We start from the raw sequence: 23,055 nt of genomic DNA, 5'->3' as shown, positions 1-23,055 counted from the left end.
AGCTGGGAGCCTCCAGTGAGAGAGAACATGTGATGTTTGTCTTTCTGGGTCTGACTTTCCTCACTCAATATGATCTTTTCTAGTTCCATCCATTTATTTGCAAAGCTCACAATTTCATTTTTCTTTACAGATAGTAACAAATGATAGGGCTTTTATCCAGTGTGTGTGTGTGTGTGTGTGTGGTGTGTGTGTGTGTGTGTGTGTGTGTGTGTGTACACCACACTTTATCCATTTACCGGTTGGAAGACAATTAGGTTCTTTCTGTTTCCTGGCTCTTGTAAACAGAGCGGCAATGAACATAACTGAGCAAGCATCTGGAGTAGGATGGTGAGTCCTTTGGGCATATGTGAAGGAGTGGTATAGCTGGGTCATATGGTAGATTTATGTGTATTCGATAGTAGATACACCAGTGTGCAATCTCACTGACAGGAAGTGCGAGTTTTCTTTTCCTAGCATCCCCTCCAGCATATAGAATATAGTATTCTTTCAAAGGAGATTAATAAAAGTCCTGTCATTTGGTATATGAAACTACATTACTTAAAACAGCACGTGTGTTATTTGGCCCAGTTGTATGTTGCAAGGGAATAAATTACCTCACCTCTAAAGCTTTTTCTCCCTTCAGATTTTTGTTGACAGGGAAAATTTCATATGCTCTTAGTGAACAGAAGCTTTCTTATTTTATCAGTAAACCTTGACTCTGTAAAGATTTTGAGTATTTTTTAAAACTAGAAATCCATTTTTAGTTTATACTTTTGTATAAGACATTGCAGTTGGAATTCAGAAGTTACCTAATGCTAGAGCATACATATGAAGCAGCAGGGCAGCTAACTGGTTTATATAGATCCTGTTGAGATATTAGTTGCTTGTTTTTCTTTCGGTTTTAGGGTGATGATTAAAGTAAGTAGTTGTAGCAGTGCTAGCAATTTGAATGCTTATTCTATGGAGAAAATCTTGCCTTTAAATATCTTGTTTATTTAATCAAATTAGTTAATTTGTTATAGTTCTGGAGATAGAACCCAGGTCTGTGGACATGGGCGCTCCACTGATCTACATCCTGTCCTAGGAAATTTAAAGGGCTCGCTCTACTTTTGTCAGCTGATAACATCAATTTGTGGTTTCAACTGAAAAGTCTTTTTGGCAGCGATAAACTTGTAACATCAAATGACTTCAGTTTGTATTTTGTCACAAGGGTAAAGGGCAGCACAGTTTAAGTTTTTTTGTTTTAGTAGAAATGCACTATCATTATAGTGGTGTGAATGATTAATTGCTTATAAAGCTATACAGTTGAAAAGGTAAGGTAAGACAAGCTGAGTGCTCAGTGGGTTCATACATCGCTGTACCTCCTTTTCTCTTTTCTTCCCTTCTTGTCTTTTTGCCTTTCTGTCCCTGTCTCTGTCTCTCCTTGCTTGCTTGCTTGCTTCCTTCCTTCCTTTCGACAGGATCTCATATATATATATATATATATATATATATATATATATATATATATGTAATTTTACAATACCATTCAGTTCTACATATCAGCCATGGGTTCCCCTGTTCTCCCCCCTCCCACCCCTTCCCCTTCCCCCCAGCCTACCCTCCATTCCCACCTCCTCCAGGACAAGTCCTCTCCCGAGGACTGCGATCAACCTGGTAGACTCAGTCCAGGGAGGTCCAGTCCCTTCCTCCCAGACTGAGCCAAGTTCGACAGGATCTTATTGTATAGCCTAAACTGGCCTGGAACTCACTGTAGTCTAATAAATTCAGAGGGCTGGGATTACAGATGTGTGCTACCACATTTCATCCACATATTTGTTTATTGGGGGTTGTATTCTTGTACTATTCCATACACACTTAAGTTGGTTATTTTTCCACCACTTAGTTTATCCTTTCAACAGTCTATTTTTGTCATCTAAAGAGTGTTCTTCAAGCCCATTTTTTTCCTCTTTGAAAGAACTTTCCAGATCTCTCTTGAAGCCTTGTTTGAGTAACTCTCAAATCTGATTTATTGAAGCCACTATTATCTCTTTTAAGAAAAACTTTTAAAAAATACTTATTTTATTTAACTTTATGTGTATGTGTGTGCCTGAGTGTAAGTTTTTGTATCATGTGTGTGCCTGGCCCCTGAAGAGGCCAAAAGAGACATCAGAGCCTCTGGAAGTGGAGTTACGGATGGTTCTGAGCTGTTATGTGAGTACTGAGAACTGAATCTGCAAGAGCAGTAAGCACTTTTAACTGCTGAGCCATCTCTCCAGCCCCATCACTTCTGGATAGCTTAAGTAATTGATTTGCTAGAGGCAGCAAGAGATGTAACTCAAATTATCAGCTTTGTTGCTTGAAGAAGTCTTCTCAGGGACCTCCACTTAAGTATTGCCTGTCTTGACTTAGGTCTCAGAGAAAACTTTGAAGATGAATCAGAATGAAGCAAAGTTGGGGTTTATTGAGAAAAGAACAGTATACTCCCAAGGGGTGGATTAGGATTCTCAGTGTTTTCGTGAAATGTTGAGTGTGTGTGTGAGTGTGTGATTTTGAAATTACATATTTCAAAGGATACAGTGTGTAAGTGTTTTAGTGCTGAGCATTGTGGTACTTGCCTTAATTACAGCATTTGGGAGGCGTAGACTGTAAAATAAAATCTCTTTGAGTTTGAGGTCAGCCTGATCTACATAGCAAGTTCCAGGCCAGCCAAGGCTATATAGTCTTTTTTTTTCTTTTCCCCCCCCTAAGCAGTTTATGGTGTACTTTGTACAAGTTTATAAAAAGGAAGGGTTAGTTCTGGTACGATTTAAAACAAACAAACAAACAAACAAAAGCTAAGAGAGGGGATGGAGAAATGATTCAGTGGTTAAGAATACTGATTACTGTTCCAGAGGACGTGGGTTCAATGCCCAGACCCACATGGTGGCTCAGAACTATCTGTAACTCCAGTTCCAGGGGATCTAACATCCTCTTCTGTCTTCTGTAGGCACTGCATACATGTAGTACATAGACATACATGAATACTCACATAAAATAAATCTAAAAAAAGATGAATTTTTAAAAAAAAATTTTCTTTATTTAACTATACATAGGTCATCAGGTTGTTAAGACATATTTTATGATTGTAAGCATGATTTGTCATGTATATGAGATTTTCTTAGGAAAAAAATAGCCTTACAGATGAGAAAGAATTTATTTTTAACTTGAAGATTTTATTTTTGTGTATGTTTATGTCTGTGCTTGTATATGTCACATGTATATGGGTGCCCAAGGAGGCCAGGAGAGAAGGTGTTGGATCCCCTGAGCCAAGCCACATGGGTGCTGGAAACTCAACTTGGGTCCTCTGGAAGAGTGGTGCTTTTAGTTGATGAGTGATCTCTCCAGCTTAAGAAAGCCTTAACCTTGGTTTGTCAGCTTTTTTAACACTCTAGTTTGAGATCTGTCTTGGGAAGGGAATATTGTTTCTACAGAAGCAGTCTTCCCAGTCATTTTTTTTAGTTGTGTTGAAATTTTTGACTCTAAGCCATCAAGAAATGCAAGCTAGATTGGCAGAGTTAGTGTTGATGTGAGAGTGAGTGGAACAATGTAGAGGAAGAAGCTCCCCTCTCTTGTTGCTGTGAGAGAAGCAATTTAAGGAAGGAAAGAAGGATTTATTTGGGCTCCAAGTTTGAGAAGGTACAATCCATCATGGTGGGGAAGACATGATGGCTGGAGCATAGGGCTCCTCCTGTCTTGGAAGATGAGGAAGCAGAGAGCCCCAATAGAAAGTTGGATAGAGCTATAACCCTCAGAGGCTCATTCTCAGTGATCCATCTTGCCAACACTGCCAGCTGGGAACAAACTGTTCAAATGCATGAGCCTGTGAGGGACATTCTCATTCAAACCATAACACCATGTTTACCTCCAACTATCCTGCTTCAATCCATATATTAGACACTAAATATAAATTCAGAATTATTCTTGAGTATTGAAGATACTTAATACATACCCCTATTTAGGTACTCGCAGTGTAGTAGAAGAGTGTCTTAAGTCACCAAAGACAACTGTAATAAGAGAAAACATTTGATTGATGACTTGCTTATTTATGGTTTCAGAGGTTTAGTCCATAAGCATCATTTCAGGAAGTGTGGCTGCATGCAGGCAGGTGCTGGAGCAGTATCTGAGAGGTATGTCCTGATCCATAGGCAGAGAGGGACTCTGGGTTTGGCATGGACTTTTGAAACCTCAAAGCGCACCACCAGCAGCACACTTCCTCAAACAAAGGCCATACTTCCTAATCCTTCTAATCCTTGGGACTCCTAGATATCTACCTACCTCTGCCTCCTAGGTGCCAGGATTAAAGGCATGTTCATACCCAGTCATTTTTAGTTATATTTATTTGTTTATTATACTTTATTATTTTTGAGATTATAATTACAATATTTCTCCTTTCCCCTTCTCTTCAAACCCCTCCTTGCTTTCTTTCAAATTCATGACTTCTTTTTCTATTTTTATTTCATGCATATATGTATACATATATATTTCTAAATAATAACCTCAGTCTATATAGTGTTATTTTTATTTATGTTTTCAGCTGTCTTATATAGTCCATGCTCTTGAGTTTCTCTACCTGCTGAATAATGGGATTATAGAAGTGTGCTAGATAACTATAATTTTCATGTATTTGACATTTGTTTGAATTATAAACCTAACATTAGAATGACATAATTACTTCTTTATACATTTTCAGGTATTTTGTGTGTGTGTGTGTGTGTGTGTGTGTGTGTGTGTGTGTGTGTGTGTGTGTGTAATTGCATGCATATGCCATGGCATTAGAGATTAGAAGACTGTCTGTGGGAGTTGGTTCTCTGTCTACTGTGTGGATCTGGGTTTTGAACTCAGGTCATTAGGCTTTATGGTAAGAGACTTTACCCATTGATCCATCTCTCTGGCCCCTTTCCTTTATTTTAAAGGGAAGATAAAAACTAAGAAAGTATATAGGTTCCTGTAGGTTCACCTAGCACATTCTCCAGTGTTTGTTGTCATTATTCATTTTTTAAAGTTCAAGCATAGGGTCATATCACTTTTTTGGGTCTGAAGATCCTTTTGGACTTCTTGTTTTCATTTTGAAAGAATAGTTTTGTTGGAATTAGAGTTTTCTAATTAGACGATATTCTACCCCCGCACTTGGAAAGTATGGGTCTACTCCTTCTGGCTTCTGTTTCAAAGAAGAAGTCAAGATGATATAAGGTTCCTTTGCATTTGCTGGGTTACTTTAGCTGATGTGAGTATTTTTCTTTTGCAGCTGAAGTTTTCCTGGTCCCGCCTGGCTCCTGCGGTCCCATGGTCCTGCAGCCACTCAGACCCAAATGAACACACAGAGGCTTATGTTAATTACAAACTGTATGACCTAATGGCTCAGGCTTCTCGCTAGCTAACTCTTACATCTTAAATTAACCCATTTCTATAAATCTATACTTTGTCATGTGGCTCATGGCTTACTAGTATCTTTACGTCTTGCTTCTCATGGCGGTTGTGGTAGCTGGCAACATCTCCTGCTCTGTCTTTCTCCTTCTTCTCCCTAGCTAGAATGTCCCACCTAACCTTATTCTGCCTCACCGTTAGCCAAACAGCTTTATTTATCAACCAGAGTAGCACATATTCACAGCATACAGAATGACATCACCCATCATTCTTTTGTCCTTTACTTACCTATGATATGAATATGTGGATCACTGTGCATGTATCTTACTTTTTTTAAAAAATCAAATTTAGAGTATATGTGAATTGTTACTTTTCCTTCTTCTTCTTTTTTTTTTTTTGAGACGGGGTTCTCTGTGTAGCTTTGGAGCCTGTCGTGGAACTCACTCTGTAGTCCAGGCTGGCCTCGAACTTACAGAGATCCACCTGCCTCTACCTCCTGAGTGCTGGGATTAAAGGCGTGCACTGTCACCGCCTGGCTTTTTTGTTTGTTTTTTTGAGACAGAATGTTATGTGGCTTAGTTTGGCCTTGAACTTGCTTTGTAGCTGAGAAAGACATTGAACTGAGTCTGCCTCTACCTTCCAAGTACTGGGATTACAGATGAGTGCTACCACTGGCTTTTGGGATATTTTTTTTTTTCCAATTTTTTTCTTGTGTCTTACTCTGTTTTGAAGATTACTATTAAATATATAATGGTATTTGTTATTTTGTCCATTCTGTAAATCTTCAAAGTGCTATTTTTCTTTTTTCTTCTTTTTAAATAAGTTTTTGAAAGTGTGTGTGTGTGTGTATGTGTGTGTGTGTGTTGTGCTAAGAATTGAGATCAGGGTTTTGTTTTGTGCATGCTAGGTAAGCTCTCTTTATCACTGAGATTACACACCCAGCCCCTTCCTTAAGTGTTTTGAACATATTTAAAATAGTTCCTTTGAAGTCTTTGCTAAGTCAGACATCTGAGAATTTTTCCCAGTGACTACTTTTTTTCTCCTGTGTATGAGTCACAGTTTCCTGTTTCTTTTGGAAGTCTTATTTTTTTTTTTTGTTGAAATTGGACATCTTAGACAAAATACTGTTCCAGTTTTGGATTTTGATCTTTGTCCTTTTGAAGATGTTACACTTTGTTTAGATAACAGATCTGTGAAATGTCTTCACTCCAGTGTATATCTAGCTACTAGTTACTCTGCTCAATATTATTTCTTCTTCTTCTTCTTCTTCTTCTTCTTCTTCTTCTTCTTCTTCTTCTTCTTCTTCTTCTTCTTCTTCTTCTTCTAAGTTTAAGCTTTTTAGTGGTTGCTTTTGTCATTTCTGATTTTGCTTACTGATCTATAACCTGTGACTAGACAGTGGTTGTACATAAAGATCTGAGGCTAATAAAACTTCATTTTCTCCTAGTAGAGAATATCTCTTAGAGTAGATGTGGGAATACATTTTAAAGCTGAAGCCTTTTCAAAATATATCCACCACTTTTATTTTCTAAAATGCTTTGACAGTATAGCTCAGTATCTTCTGTTTTAGTTACCTTTCTGTTGTAGTGATAAAATACCATGACCAAAAGCAACTTAAGAAGAAAGGATTTTTAATTTTAGCTTATGGTTCTAGAGGGATAAAGTTTAATCTTGGTGGAGAAGGCAGGGCGTGTTAACAGAAGCACAAAACTAGTTGATCACATTTGTATCTATAAAAAAACAAGAAGCAAAGGGGTTGGGGTGGGTACTGGTGGGGGTTGGGGAGAGAGAAACAGGAATTGGGACAAGGCTATAAACCTTCAAAGACCACCCCCATTGCATACTTCTGCTAGCAGGATTCCATTTCCTAAAGTTACATAAACTCTAAACCCCACTACTAACTGGGGATCCAGGGAAAGGAGGGTTGTTTCTCACACAAACTACCATATCAACCAAGAATATGCTCGATACATGTACAACCATATCTTTATACTACTAGAGCCCTTGGGTACTCTGTTGCCTGGTAAGATTGTCATTTGCTCCTGTAATGCCTGGATATAGTGTGTTCTATTATTACACATTGTAGTCAATGCTTGTTCCACATTGACAGAATCTACTCAGCTTGCAGATAGCCACAGACAAGAATGTTAACTCCTGTTGTCAACAAAAATTGAGAAGTTTTCAAGCACCAACACTTTTTGTATGCTTTTGTTGGATTTCCAGAGAACTGAAATGGTTATTGTTTTGCTTTCTTTATAGTAATATTTTTTTTGGTAACCCTAAAACTTGCCTATAGGCAGAAAGCCTGTGTAAGACAGAGATCAGATGTTGTCCTCTGTTACTGTCCACCTGAGCTCCCAAGACCTACTTGTCCCATACTCCCTCTTCCCTCTAGGGCAGTGGTTCTCAACCTTCCTAATGCTATGACTCTTTAATATAGTTCCTCATGTGGTGACCCCAACCATGAAATTATTTCATTGCTACTCCATAATTGTAATTTTGCTGCTGTTATGAATCGTAAGGTAAATATCTGATATTGAGGATATCTGATATACAACCCCAAAGGGGTCAAAACCCACAGGTAGAGAACCGCTGCTCTAGGATTACAGGTGAACAATTGCTATGCCTTGTTTTTACATAGATACTAGGGATCTGAACTCAGGTTCTCATGTTTGTGCAGCAAGCACTCCCCCACCCCAACCTGGCCTTTTTTTATTTCTTTGCTTTGTTTTTGAGATATCTTATGTAGCCTAAGATGGCCTGGAGTTCATAGTATTCCTTCCTCAGTCTCTTAAGTGCTGGGATTACATACTTGAGCCACCATACTTGTCCCTATCAATACTTTTTTTTTTTTTTTTGGTTTTTCGAGACAGGGTTTCTCTGTGTAGCTTTGCACCTTTCCTGAGACTCACTTGGTAGCCCAGGCTGGCCTCGAACTCACAGAGATCCGCCTGCCTCTGCCTCCCGAGTGCTGGGATTAAAGGCGTGCGCCACCACCGCCCGGCCTATCAATACTTTTAAATCTTCGTATACTCGTAAACTTCATACTTCCACTTATAGATAATTGTTCCCCTAATATTTTAGTAAAAATTCCCTTGCTTTAAAAGAAATTTTAGTGTGCAACTAAATGTCTACACATAATGTGTCATTTTGCATGGTTTTGAGCTTTATATACTTTGGACACCTTTTTTCTTGAGTTCTCTTACCATTGTTTCTAAAATTTACTCATATTAATATAGTTGCTCTTAATTTGTTTCCACTTGATATACTTCTTTTAAGTTTTTTAGTACTACATTTATTTATTGTGGCTCTGTGTGTGTATATGTGTGTGTGTGCTTGTATGCTTGCAAGTGTTTGCAAGTACATGCATACATTTCATAGTGCTGATGCAGGAGTCTAAGGACAACTTTGGGAAGTCAGTTTTCTACTACATGAGTCCTGGGGATTGAACTCATGTTGTCAGGCTTTGAAGCAAAAAGAGTGCTCTTATCTTTTGAGCCATTTTGCTAGCCCAGTGCTTCTTCAGTGTAATGTACCATAATTTATGTTTTTTAACAAAACGATTGTGACCAGGTGGTGGTGGTGCATGCCTTTAATCCCAACACTCGGCAGGCAGAGGCAGATGAATCTCTGTGAGTTCGAGGCCAGCCTGGTCTACAGATCGAGTTCCAGGACAGCTGGGTCTACACAGAGAAACCCTGTCTGAAAAAACAACAACCCCCCCCCCCCAAAAAAAAAAAAAAAACCCAAACAAACAAAAGAAACCAAACCAAACTAAAACAAATGTGTTGTCAACGTAGCTTGTGCATGGGTTTCTCTTTTCCAGGCTAATCTCAAATTCCCTGTATAGCTGATGATGACCTTGAACTTTTTAATTTTTCCTTCTTCCACTTAGTGTTGGGATCAGAGGTCCTCCTGGTTTGTGTGGTGTTGGGGATTTGTGTGTGCTAGACAAATGACACACATTCTTACTAACAGAGTACATCCACAACTCATGTGTACAGATTTCTCTAGGGAGTGCTTTCCAAGTTTCAGGCTGCCATCAGTTGTGAAATCAGTTTACTGAGTCATGATCAGCATTAGTTTTATTTTATATACACACACATTAGGAATAAGTAAAGATTTATTTTATGTGTATGTGTGATTTGCCTGCATATGTCTGTCCATCCTGTGTTTGCAGTGCCTGAGGAGGTCAAAAGAGAGGGTCAGATTCCCCGGAGCTAGAGTTAGAGATGGTTAGGGTCCTCTGCAAGAGGAGCAAGTGTTGTTAACTATTAAGCCATATTTCCAGTCCCAAGAAGAAATACACCTTGAGTGTATTAAATGTTAGGGTGGGTTTTTATTACAAGGACTTGTTTTAGGGGTTGGCATTAGTCATTGGTGCTGTGCACTTAGGTAGGTTTCCTGTTCAAATGCCTTATGTGGGTAGAATACAGTGGGTTTTGAGGAAGTCTTTGCATTGTCCCTATCATAAGTACACAGATATGAGGGCTATTATTTTAAGGTTTTGCACAAGTAATTACATTTCTGACAATTCAAACTGCCATACTGCATACCCCTTCCTTTGTGTGTTATATATGTGTCTATGGAGGCTAGAGAACAACCTTCATTGTTATTCAGGTTCTGTCCACCTTTCTGTTTGTTTCACTGTAGGTTTCCTACTGGTCAGGAACTCACCAAGTAGGGTAGACTGGCTGGCCAGTGAACCACCAGGATCTTTTCGGTTTTGCCTACCAATGGGGCATTATAAGCACATGTCATCAACATGGCAGGCTTTTTTTTTTTTTTTTTTTTTTTAATGAAAGTATGTGGGTTCTAGGGATTGAACTCAGGTCTGTGTTTGCAAGGCAAGTACTTTACCAACTGGGCCATTTTCAGATAGGGTCTCACAGAGCCCAGGCTGACCTCAAATTCTGAACTTGTAATTTCTCCTGCTTCCACCTCCCAAGTACAGGGATTACAGCATGTGTTACCACGTACTACATTTCCCTCGTTATAGATATCCTTACTTAAAAACATTGCTTATTTCAAATTAGCTTTGTTTGTTCTTAGTAGATAGGACAGACGTATTCTGGTTTGTCTTACCACATGGGAAGAAAATGACTAGCAACAAGGAGTTGCTAACATTTTAGTTTTAGTTGATACTAAAATCATGCATAGCAGTGCTGGAGATAAGTTGATTCAGTAGTTAACATCATTTACTCTTACTCATTACTGCGTTCCACTCCTAGCATCCACATTGAGTGGCCCTCTTTCTTTTAAGAGGACTGCAAACATGGCGTGCACATAAACTTACACAGATGAATACACATATATACACATAAACAGCACATCTTGAAACAAACAAACAGACCACCTGAATAGTTTGCTCACTTTGCTCAGCAAGGTTGACAGAAGGAGAGACTTTCAGGATCCCCCCCCCCCCCCCCGCCCCTCTGTGTGCGTGTGCGTGTGCGTGTGCGTGTGTGTGTGTGTGTGTGTGTGTGTGTGTGTGTGTGCGTGTGTGTGTGTATGACTTAGGTATGTATGCTATGTTGCACAGATAGAGGTCAGAGGACAGCTTTTGGGAGTTGATTCTTTCCATCTGTGGTTCCAGGGATGAAACTCAGGTCATTGGGCATGCTTGACAAGTTTTTGTTTTTTTGTTTTTTTTTTTTTTAACCCATTGAGCCAAGCTTTCAACATTTCATTCTCAGATTCAGTTTTGTCTGTCCTACAGGTTTGGCTGCTTATCATCTCAAAGCATTGGGTCAGCATTATTCTGTTAGTAAGTGAGTGAGTGAGTGAGTGAGTGAGTGAGTGAGTGAGTGAGTGAGTCTGTCTGTCTATCTATCTAGTGTCTGCATTCACATATGTTTTCATGTATGTATGTGAGTGCACACTTGCCACAGTGTGCATATGGTCAGAGGACAACTTGCAGCAGTTGGTTTTCTTTCAAATATGGGTCCTGGGAGTTGAACTCAGGTTTTTGGGCTTGTTTGTAAGTGCCTTTACCCACTGAGATAGATGGCTGACCTCTGGTACTTGTATTTCTTCAGAAACTTGACAGGCAGCAACAGATCCAAAATTTAAAAAGGATAATACAGAGCAAAATTAAGAGTATCTGATAGTCCCAGTTTTCAAAATTATTTGGTTTCAAAAAATCCAGGCTTCAAAGCAACCAGTTAAACAAATGATCAAGGAAACTGGGGTGAGACTGGTAAACATGGCTTATTCCCTTGTCATTTATAATTGGGTCTCAGCTTCCCCACAGAAGTTTGTTGAAGTAGAGCATGCAGTATCAGTAATATCATAGACTTCTTGTTTAGCCAGTTAATAATCATGAAATATTCTATTGTTCAGAACCACTCTAGCAAGTGAATTTAATGGGTACTTCTATGCAATATTACCCTTGGTAGTGCAGTTTGAAGGATTTCTGAAGTAGCAAATGGGGTCCTTACCAAGTCTTCCTTAGTAGCTAGCTACATTATACTATGGTACCGAAAATTCTGGAATCTCATGTTCTACCAGGTAACTCATTTTGACCCATTGATGTACATGATTGTCCCCAGTGACTGGATATATATACTATTCCCCGACAACAAAGTGAAGTATCCTGTGAAAGAACACGGCAGTCAATTGTGCACGCCTTTAATTCTAGCATTCAGGAGGTAGAGGGAGGTGGATCTCTGAGAGTTTGAGACCATTTTGGTCTACATGGTCAGTTCCAAGCCAGCCAAGATTACATAGAGAGACCCTGTCTCAAAGGGGGTGGGGGTGGGAAGTTGAGGTAGTAAATAGAAATTTTATTTATGTTTATATTTAAGATATATTTTTAGTGTATACACAGTGTGTGTGTGTGTGTGTGTGTGTGTGTGTGTGTGTGTGTGTGTGTGTGTGTGTGGTGGTGGTGGTGGTGGCATGCACATGCCATGGTATGTGTGTGGAGGTCAGAGACACATTATAGGAGTCAGTTCTCTCCTTCTAGCATGTGAGTCTGGGAATAGAACCCAGGTTGTCAGGCTTTGCTTGCTGCAAGTGCATTTTTTAGCCAAGCCATCTCTCTTGTCCTAACACTTTTAAATTGAATTATTTATTAACTTGGTGTGAGTGTGGTGTGTGTGTGTGTGTGTGTGTGTGTGTGTGTGTGTGTGTGTGTGTGCGCGCATATGGAGATCAGAGGACAAGGAGTTCTATCTACTGTATGGATCCCGGGGATCAAACTCAGGTTGTCAGCAGCAGGTGCCTTTATCTGCTGAACCATCTTACCAGCCCCAGCTTCACATGTTAAAATCATTTTCTACTTTCACCTATTTGATTATCCCTACCAAGAAAAATCTACTTTTTGGGCAGGGGAAAGCCCATGAGACCTCTACCCTATACTAAGAACTACAGGCAACTAAGGAACACTGAGAGCAGGAGAAATAGTCTTCCCCAGGGATGAGCACACCAGTTGGTTATTCAATACCAAATGGACAGCCCTGAAAACATGCATAAAAGTAAAAGTAACACTATACAGACTGAGCAGGTTGTATTTATGTATTTAGGAACACACACACACACACACACACACACACACACACACACAGAACAGTTGATGAACAAAGAGGCCACTGATTTGAATGAGAACAAGGAGGGAAATATGGGAAGGTCTGGAGGGAGGAAAGGGAAGGGGGAAATGCTATAATTCTATTATAAACTCAAATATAATTTAAAAATGATAATTTGTTTTTTGGCATGATTAAACTTTATGTATTATATCTTTTCTGTTGTGTTTAGAGAACTTTATTTTAATTCCATTATAAAGAATTTTTTCATAGCTTGGATTTCTGGTGACTTTTTTAGCCCCAACTCTGTGATTAATTAGAAGAAAATTATATCCTAGAGCAGTGGTTCTCAGTCTGTGGGTTGCAACCCCTGGAGGGTTGAATGACCCTTTCACAGGGGTCACCTAAGACCATTGGAAAACACAGATGTTTACATTCCACTTCATAACAGTAGCAAAATTACAGGTATGAAGTAACAGTGAAGATAATTTTATAGTTGGGAGTCACCACAGAATGAGGAACCTGTGCTAAAGGGTTGCAGCATTAGGAAGGTTGACCACTGTTTTAGGGGGAAGCTTCATAGAATTTATTGATGAAAAATGACCCAAATGATAGAGTGTCATGTCCAGAAAAAAAAGCACTACCCTTTCAGAAGACTTATGTTAGAGCTTTGAGAGATATTTATTGTATATGATACAAAATTTAACAGGTACAGAACTGCATATAATATCTTCTATTCCTTCCCCCTCTCTTTCCTCTCAAGGTAGATGGTGACTACTTTTGTTAATAAGGATTATTATAGAGATTATGTGTCCCGTAGACAAAACCATAAATACCATTGCTTGTACTTAGATAGTATAATTATTTCTTCTGTTCATTTAAGGTTTGTGTGTGTTATATGGACGTATTCGTGCTGGCATGTGCATGTGTGCACATGTGTATGGAAGCCAGAGGTTGATGTCAGTTGTCTTTCTGGATCAATCACTGTTCACCTTGTTTTTTTGAGACAGGGTCTCTCTCAACCTAGAGCTCATGGATTTTGCCAGGCTGGTTGGCCAGTGAACTCAATCTGCCTGTTTCCTACTACCCTCAAGCACTGGGGTATAAATGTGTGCAGTCCAAACTTAGGTCCTCATGTGTGTACAGCAGGTACTTTGCCAACTGAGCCACCTCTCAGCCTCCTCATTTAATTTTTGTTCATGAGAGTTGTCTCGTGTCATTTTATATAAAGAACCTTTCCTTCTCAGTGCCCACATTGTTTGGAAATACCTCGTTGAGCTCACTGGCTCTGTTTATGGTTAATGCCAGTCCTTTGTGATTGATTTGGGAAATATTACAGTGATTTTAACCATAGTATTGTTGACATTTTTAGGCAGCTGTAATGAACTCTTATTTATTACTAAGTTTAAGGATCTTGAAATGCAAGCTAATTGATTGATATATAATATTGAAAATAATATTGTTAGTTTCTTACAAAGAAAGTTCAGATTCATTTGTGCTACCCATAATAACATATTCTCAGAAGAAATAAGAGTCTTGGTCATTTTAACTAAGTAGTTAGTCGATTTTTTGGATTTTAGCTTTTTATTGAACATATCGCAGAAGAGTTTAGTCAAAAGTCCATAGCTGAACTGGAGAGATGGCTCATTGGTTAAGTGTAGCAAGTCTTTATCTGTCCTGCTAGCCAGCTCCCAAATCACAACGTGGAGACTTATTATCTTATCAATTTATGAAAGCTCAGCTGATAGTTTAGGCTTGTTTTTAGCCAGCTCTTATAACTTAAATTAACCCATTTCTATTAATCTATGTGCTGCCCTGAGGCTTGTTTACCTCATCTACATACTTACTGTCCATCCTGCTTTTCTGCTTCCTCCATGTTTACTCTCATCTCCAACCTTCTTCCCAGTGTTCTTTCTGCACCCCCCAATCCTGCCTATCCATTGACCATTCAGCTTTTTATTAAACCAGTCAGAGTGACACATCTTCACAGTGTGCAAAAAGATTACTCCACAACAGTTAAGAGCACTTGTTCTTGCAGAGGATGTGGGTTTGGTTCCCAGCACCCAAATTGGGCAACTATAACTAATAACCCCAGTTATAAACTTTTTCTGGCCCCCAGGAACACCTGTATACATACATGTGGTGCACAAACATACATTCAGGCACAGGCACAGGCACATGCACATAAAATAAAATAAGTAAATCTTAAAAAGAAACAACAGCAGCAAAAACAAATTAAAGCCCATGTCATTACCAATGTCTCTGGGTTCTTTTTTCTTTCTTTCCTTCTTTTTAAAAGTTTGTTTTTATTTGTGTGTGTGTGTGTGTGTGTGTGTGTGTGTGTGTGTGTGTGTGTATAAAAGAGAGAGAGAGACAGAGAGAGACAGACAGACACAGACACAGACACAAGGACAGACAGAGACATAAAGATAGAGACAGAGAGACAGAGACACAGAGAGAATAGGAATATGAGAATGTATACCACATGTATGTATGTGCCTGAAGAGGCCAGAGAAAGGCATTGGGTCCTCTACAGCCGGAGCTACAGGCCGTTGTGAGCTGCCCAATATGAGTGCTGGGAACTGAATGAACTCAGGTCCCTGGAAGAGCATCAAGTGTTCTTAACCACTGAGCCTTCTCTCCTCAGCTGCCACCCACTCTCATGATTCTTGTTTCTGGCTTTCTCTTGTTCTGAAGGCAGCAGTGGACAGGGTTCCTGGAGCGTGACATCAGCTGCATGAGAAGGTCCAGCAGCCCCTATGTTGCACATGAGACTCCTGGTGCTGACATTGGCTGAGACTTTGCAAATAAGTCAGACCAAAAGGTTCAAAATTTATACCAACTGCTTTAATGGGAGCATTGATCTTCCCTGTACAGGTCACCTCATCTTACAGGGTGAGAGCAGAGTAGATGCAGACAAACACGGAGATAGGCCAGGGTGGACAGTGGGGATGGTGCTGAGGAGACTGCTGTTGCTGGGTGATGTGCTAGTTAGTTAATCTCTAGATGGAATGAGGCCCTCATCCAATGCAGCTTTGCTTCTTTAGAAGACTGTACACCTTGGCGACATTGAAGAAAGAGGCAATAAAATATTTTCAGTCTGATGCTACATTGTAATACTTTGAAAAGATCTAGTGCTTCCTTCTTTCAAAACAAGACTTTGCTGTGTTTGCTTTATTATTGACATTACTTTTATTTTAGTATTAGATATTTCAATTTAAAGAAAAAATCTTTATTCTAGAGTGTATGAATGGATTCTCAACAGAAGAATCAGTTGAGATATTCTCTCTCTTTTTCTCTCAGCAAAGTCTGGCTGGCATTGATCTTGTTGTATATCAAGGATAATCTTGAATTTTTGTGTCTCCTCCTACACTTCCTGAGTGTTAGAATTACACACATACTTAACCATGCCTTGTTTGTGTAGTGCTTGGAATTGAACCCTGGGCTTTTGCAAACACCAATCCCACCAACTCCTGCCTAAGTTTTTTCTAAGTGTATTTATTTATTTGAGGGTAGGGGTATACACATGTGCTCAGTGTATATGTAGTGGCCAAAGAACAACTTACAGGTGTCTTTTCCATCCTATGAATCCCAGGGACTGAACCCAGGCCATAAGGCTAGGTGGCAAGTGCCTTTGCCTTTATATTACCCATTGAGCCATCTTGCCAGCCTCAACTCTCGCTTCTTTTATTTTTATCAGAAAATTTTGGCTTATTATTTTTTTATTCCAGGGGTATTTTATATAGACATACAAATATTTTATGTTGTTAGCATACTTTATTTGTGACACTCTGTTTATTAGTTTAGCCTATACTCTGTTGGCTTTCAGCAGTGTTACATTTCTTTTAGAACTGTTAAATATTCATGCTTATTTTCATTTAGTTAAAAAATTAGTTGTAATACATATTTGTTTATGGAATAGGCTATACAAGAGTGTCTCAAATTAGTAAATGCTCTCTCTAGTAGGAATATTTTAGTCTTCCTGAGTTTGTTAAGGAAACAAACTATCACAATGTCCATTTTATTAGCGAACAGGGCTATGCAAAGCAAAATAGGTACATAAAAATGCTTCTAATGTTTAGAGCAATAAAAGGCTTTTTCTTGTATTTTCTGTTTTTTTTTTTTTGTCATAAAATGAACTGATACTTGGTAGATGAAAGTAATGGAGAAGCTGTATTATACCTTACTAGCATACCATCATGATTAACGTTTGCACTTGTGGCCTATGGGGACATGGGGACATCATGGTCCTTGCCTTCTGTATTCTATGTACAAGTGAGGGAGTGGCTTGCCTTGCTCCTTCTTAGCATCCTCTAGAAAACCATCGATGAACTTTTCGATGGAAAAAGTACAGACTTGTGGTTAAAGGTTGTATTCTGCTCACGATTAATCAGAGCTGTGTCCTTCATGGTGGTGGTGAGGACATTGGGGGCTCAATCTAGCATATAAGGTGTAAAACGTATAGAGAGTTTTTTTAAAACCTGAACCTAGTCAGAGAATTTCCTGGGTTCACAAAGTAACTGAACTGTATGTAGTGGCTATTGCTTTTGAAACAAAACATCGGACAGGAGACTCAGTCAGTAGATGGACTGAGAGAACATCAGAATTTGGCCTTTGAGACAGGCTCTCAATGTGTGGTTTAGGCTGATGTCTAACTTTCAGTCCAAATTCAGCCTTGCAAGCGCCATCTTACACGGATATGCTATCATGCCCAGATGGCCTCGTTTCTTAATCCTCCTTTGGGATAGCTTCTGTTCAGGGGAATGCAGACAGGTTTGATGCATATAATTACTTTGGTTCCTCATTTACCAAGAGCATGTAGTTGATTTTTTTTTTTTTTAAAGGAAGCAGTGAGGAGATAGTTCATTCAGAAGACCTGACTTTGATACCCAGGACCTGTGTTAAAAAGTCAGGTGCTGGGGTGGCAAAGATAGGCTTCCCTACAACTCACTGGCCAGCCAGTGTAGTGGAATTGGCCATCTCCAGGCCAGTAAGGGATCCTGTTTCACAAAACAGGCGGATGGCTTTTGAGGAATGACACAGGAGATTTTCATCTGCCCCCACATGCACTGACACACACACATGTGCATAAAAAAACACACCACCAATCCCCTAACAATCCGTGAGAGTTCTCCCTTTTACATCTCCTCTTTCTTTAGGGAATTGAGTATAAAACTATCATTTCAGTTACAGTGATTTCCCAGGCTACTGCTGTGTTTGATGGTACCAGGGCATTAAACATGTTAGACAAGCACTCTACTACTAAGCTACATGCCAGCCCTTTCCCCTATATATGTATATAGTTTTGAAAGATTTATTTCGTATGTGTAGAAGTATTTGCCTGTATAATATATATATATATATATATATATATATAATATATACATACATACATACGTACAGACGTGCATACATGCATACACACACACACACACACACACACACACACACACACACACACACACACACACACCAGATGTCCTGGAACTGGAGTTACAGAAAGGAGCAGCTGTGTAGGTTCTGGGAGCCAAACCAAGATATGCTGTGAGAGCAGCAAGTATTCTTAACCACTGAGCCATCTTTCTGCCCCCTTTGTTTTCATTTTGAGACAGGGTCTTGAAAGTTGTCCAAGTAGGTCTTAACTTGGAGATCCTCATACTTCAGCCTCTCAAGTAGCTGGAATTATGGGCCTGTGCTACCATGTCTAGGTCAGATTACTTCTCCTTGTTTTTTGTTTTTTTCTTTTTTGATATAGGGTCTCATGTATCCCAGGGTGGCCTGAAATTCATTGTGGATGACCTTGAACTCCTAATTTTTCAGCCTCTATAGTGCTGAAATCACAGGCATGTACCATCATGTCTAATTCTAGGTAGTGGTGAAGATTGAACCCCAGTTTCATATATGCGAGGCAAACTCTATCAACTGAACTACACTTCCAGCCCCAGAGTAGTATTTTAAATCATTTTTATCATTTATACTAAAGCCAAGTACACATTAATTATATTAAAGGTTTTCAAAGATTTCTTTCTTGAGTCTTCTAAGTCTTTCTTATTTTGGTGCAGGGCTTCAGGCACCCTAAACAAGCACTGTGTGCTACACTACTTTCCCAACTCTATCTAAAGTTCTAAACTTAACTCTTTGGTTACTTATTGTAATTACAGCAATAGGGGATTAATGTTCTGTTTGTAGTAGATAAGACTGCTAGGATTGTGATGCTATAACATCTTGTGATTCTGACTGCTAGTCAAACAGAGTATGGGTACATAATATCTTAAAGGTCTGCCTAAGTAGTAGCTTTTGCCACTTAGAAAAATAGCATACTGTATAGGTTAAATAATCTTCCATATCTAGTCATTGACTTTATGTGTTTTCATACAGGCTGCTTTCCTGTTGCATCTTTGATATCGTTTCCTAGACTCTGCTCCATGATTTAATTTGGAATTCTGAAATGAAGATGGAGGAGACAGTGGGAAAAGTAGAAGAACTCATTGAGTCTGCAGCCCCACCAAAAACCTCTGAACAAGAGACGGTCAAGGAGGAAGATGGTTCTGTAGAACTGGAATCTCAAGTTCCGAAGGATGGTGTAGCCGACTCTGCAGTTCTTTCTTCAATGCCCTGTTTGTTGATGGAACTGAGAAGGGACTCTTCGGAGTCTCAGTTAGCATCCACCGAGAGTGACAAGCCCACAACTGGCCGAGTCTATGAGAGTGACTCCTCTAATCATTGCATGCTTTCCCCTTCCTCTAGTGGTCACTTGGCTGATTCAGATACATTGTCTTCTGTAGAGGAGAATGAGCCCTCTCAAGCAGAAACAACAGTAGAAGGAGATACTTCAGGAGTGCCTGGTGCCACGGTTGGGCGCAAGTCCAGGAGGTCCCGTTCTGAAAGTGAAACATCTACTATGGCTGCCAAGAAAAACCGGCAATCCAGTGATAAGCAGAATGGCCGAGTCACCAAGGTTAAAGGTCATCGGAGCCAAAAGCACAAGGAAAGGATCAGACTACTGAGGCAGAAAAGGGAGGCTGCTGCAAGAAAGAAGTACAACTTGCTGCAGGACAGTAGTACCAGTGATAGTGACCTGACTTGTGACTCAAGCACGAGCTCATCAGATGATGATGAAGAGGTTTCAGGGAGCAGCAAGACAATCACTGCAGAGATACCAGGTAGAGGATGTTTTTTAAACTGACTGTAAAGCACTTGATGGCTTTTCTCAGCTGTCAGACTCAGTTAGATGAGTGACACTTGAAAAAAATTCAGGAGACCTGCAGCTCTATATAAATTTGAAGACTGCAGTCTATTAACAAGACATGGCCAACTTAAAAAACAAACCTGCTCTGAGTTGCCAGTGCACTTTAGCACATCAGCAAAAACATTAAGTGGTTAATGACAGGGACAAGATTATTTTTTAAGCAATGGAATTCTTACAGGCCTTTCTCTGTAATATACTATCTGAACTTCCATCATTGCCTTTTTAGCACTGCATAGGTTTAATAATCACTGTTCAGCATTATTACTAAGTACAAGTACATTTTCCTCAGGAATAGGCACCTTGCTTTATTATCTAGTCTCTGCACTTGAGCTTATGGTGTCTGGAATAATACACTTTTTTCATGAAAGCTTTCTAATTACTGTTTCTCCTAAAACAATAGTTTTGTGTGTTTTCCCTCAGGTTTAGTGGATGATAAGCTAGTTACCCATATTGCACATTTTTTTATCCTACCTTGTCACTCAAATTGTAAAGAATGTTTTAAAAAAAAACTTTCCCCTTAATCTCCCAAGCTTTAAAAAGTTATTTGGAAATTGGCTTGTTTCAGCTCTCATAGAGAAAAGGGTCTGTAGTTTATTACATTTTTAACATGTCTGCTTTCCCTGAATTGTCACATCTGTTACTGTGTGCTACAGAGGCAGTCTTGAGATTTCATAGAGGAAGAAAGATGATATCTGAATGGTTCTTAAGTGAAGAGTTCTCATTATTAAAGAGAATCATATGACTAGGGATATTTTGTAAAGTAACATGCCTAAGAGGTCATGACAACATTGTTTATTGCTGCATTGAAGAGGGGAAAGTTTTGGTTTTCTGAAGTTTTATAGGTGACTTTTTTCTTTTTAGTTTTCTGTTTTATGCATAGGGTAACATATTGCTGGTGTACAAAAGATATTTCAAGAAATTCATACTGGTTATTTGAATTTATACCTAACCATGTAAACTCAATAGCAAGAATGATTTAAAAAACACTTTATAGGTGTGAACTTCTAACAATAAGTCTCTTTCATATAGCATATTAAATATGAGTTTAAACAGTCTTGAGAAATGCTTTTTACTGTGATAATATCTTGATTGAATTCCTTTAGTAGTTCCTTATATTAAAACTAATGGGAAAAGATTTAAATGAAGTTCATGAAAGAAGCAGACTTTTGGATTGTTCTAAAGCATGTTCTAGGTATATTTCAGTTTTCCATTTAATAATTTTTTAAGGAAGCCTTTAAATACCTGTAAAATTGTTTGTGTATTCTTATATTCTGTTCTAATCTATTAATCAAATTATACTGGATCTCCTGATACAGTACTTAATTCCAGTTATAAACAGATTTTCATATAACCTCAACACTTTGCCTTTTTTTATGGAAAGGGAGAAGTCGGGCAAATAAAAGTCTTTTTTAAAGCTAGAATCCCATTGTAGAGGTGAAATGAGTAATGTCTAATGAATACTCTCCTTCTTTCCTTAATATACAGGCTAGGTGCTGTTTGTTCATTTCTGACTGTCAGAACCTTTTTTAAGATCTCTGAAACATTGGTATTCTTTCTGTTTTTGCCATCTCTTCTGAATTGTATGCCAATCAAACATTGAAGTAAATTAATATTTACTATAGTTTCTATTTTTTTTTATATTACTTAGTAAGTTTTTGGCCTTTGAGAAGAGGTAACAGTTTCTAAGGTAATTGTGGAAAATCAAATGGTAGTTGAAGATGGAGGCCACTGTATGACTGTGATGTGCACTGTTTATATTTTTGGAGGGGAAGGTTGCCCTATTCACACACAGAACAGGTATAAATGGTCTCTTTGGTAATTATGCAAAGCTGAAAACATTGAACTAGTGTTTAAACATGAGGAACTCCAGGTCAACCGTATTGTTATCTTTGAAAAACTGTTTCCTTGTACATTTCTACTGTGACAGACACATATTTTTTTAATTTCCTGAGTCACATTATAACTTTGGGCAAGAAGGGAGGTACACTCAACCTTATAGCAAGAGTAGTCGTTGAAAAGTGCTGTGAACCAACTTGAGTGCAACGACATGGACATTCGGGTGAACCTTCACTGGATGTGCCTAAGAGAATCTTTGGATGCTGAAATTTGAATGGAAAGCAATTGGAACAGTAAAAAGTTTCCTACTATGTTATTTTTTTTTTGTCAAGATATAACCAATTTAGTAATTCAGAAAATGCTTTATTACAAGCTTTTGTTTAGTCACATCTTAAAAATTGAAGGAAGTATCCTGATTGTACTATACGCCAAGTAATTTAACAGTATATTTTCTTTTAATGAATTTAGATAATGGTACACACTAATACAGGCTTACTGATTTAGTTTGATATCTTGGGAAGAGATGTTTATGGTTTTTAAAAAATTAGTTAACTGATAGGCTGCTTAGTATCACATTGTACCATTTTCTTGAAATTTTTAGAAATATGGATGCTTTAAATATCTATTTGGAAGAACATGATGAAGATAATCTGGCAGTGCTTCATTTGGAGGATTTAGAAATTTTATGATAAATTTATAGTATTTTATAGTAAACCAATGTAAAAATGCTATGTGATAGTTACCTTGAATACTTAAGGCCTTTTATCAAATGCCTGGCTTATCTCTAGAGTTTTTGATGTGCTTTATATATATTATCTTTGCAGTTTTATGATTGGAACATTTATGTTTTTTGTTTTCTTTACAGTTTATGAATGGAACATTATTTTTTCATGGGGGGGGCAATTTCTCTGTAAAAACCACTCTAGCTCTGTAAAGTTTGTTGGAAGTGTTTTGATTTTAGTTAAGAATAATGGGCATTAGACTTCAGTTCAGGGAATTAATTTCCTGAGTAAACATCTGCATCATTGTATATATGGGCATCCAGAAAACATTTTTTTTTCTCCTGTAACCCTTCGTTTT

General features: G+C 38.6%; 1 protein-coding gene across 4 annotated transcripts in view; it reads left to right on the top strand.

Moving 5' to 3' along the window:
- Window positions 1-23,055, top strand: part of C19H18orf25 (chromosome 19 C18orf25 homolog) — an 82,892-nt gene that overhangs the window by 18,985 nt on the left and 40,852 nt on the right. For all 4 annotated transcript variants that reach the window (XM_028871977.2, XM_028871979.2, XM_028871976.2 and 1 more), the window contains exon 2: window positions 19,269-20,053. In XM_028871977.2, the coding sequence (XP_028727810.1) occupies window positions 19,339-20,053 (715 nt within the window). In that variant the 5' untranslated portion in view covers window positions 19,269-19,338. The remainder of the gene's footprint in view (window positions 1-19,268; window positions 20,054-23,055) is intronic.

This window comes from Peromyscus leucopus, chromosome 19, assembly GCF_004664715.2.
Source record: "Peromyscus leucopus breed LL Stock chromosome 19, UCI_PerLeu_2.1, whole genome shotgun sequence".
In the NCBI taxonomy this organism is placed as follows: domain Eukaryota; kingdom Metazoa; phylum Chordata; class Mammalia; order Rodentia; family Cricetidae; genus Peromyscus; species Peromyscus leucopus.
This window is presented reverse-complemented; position numbering and strand designations above follow the sequence as displayed.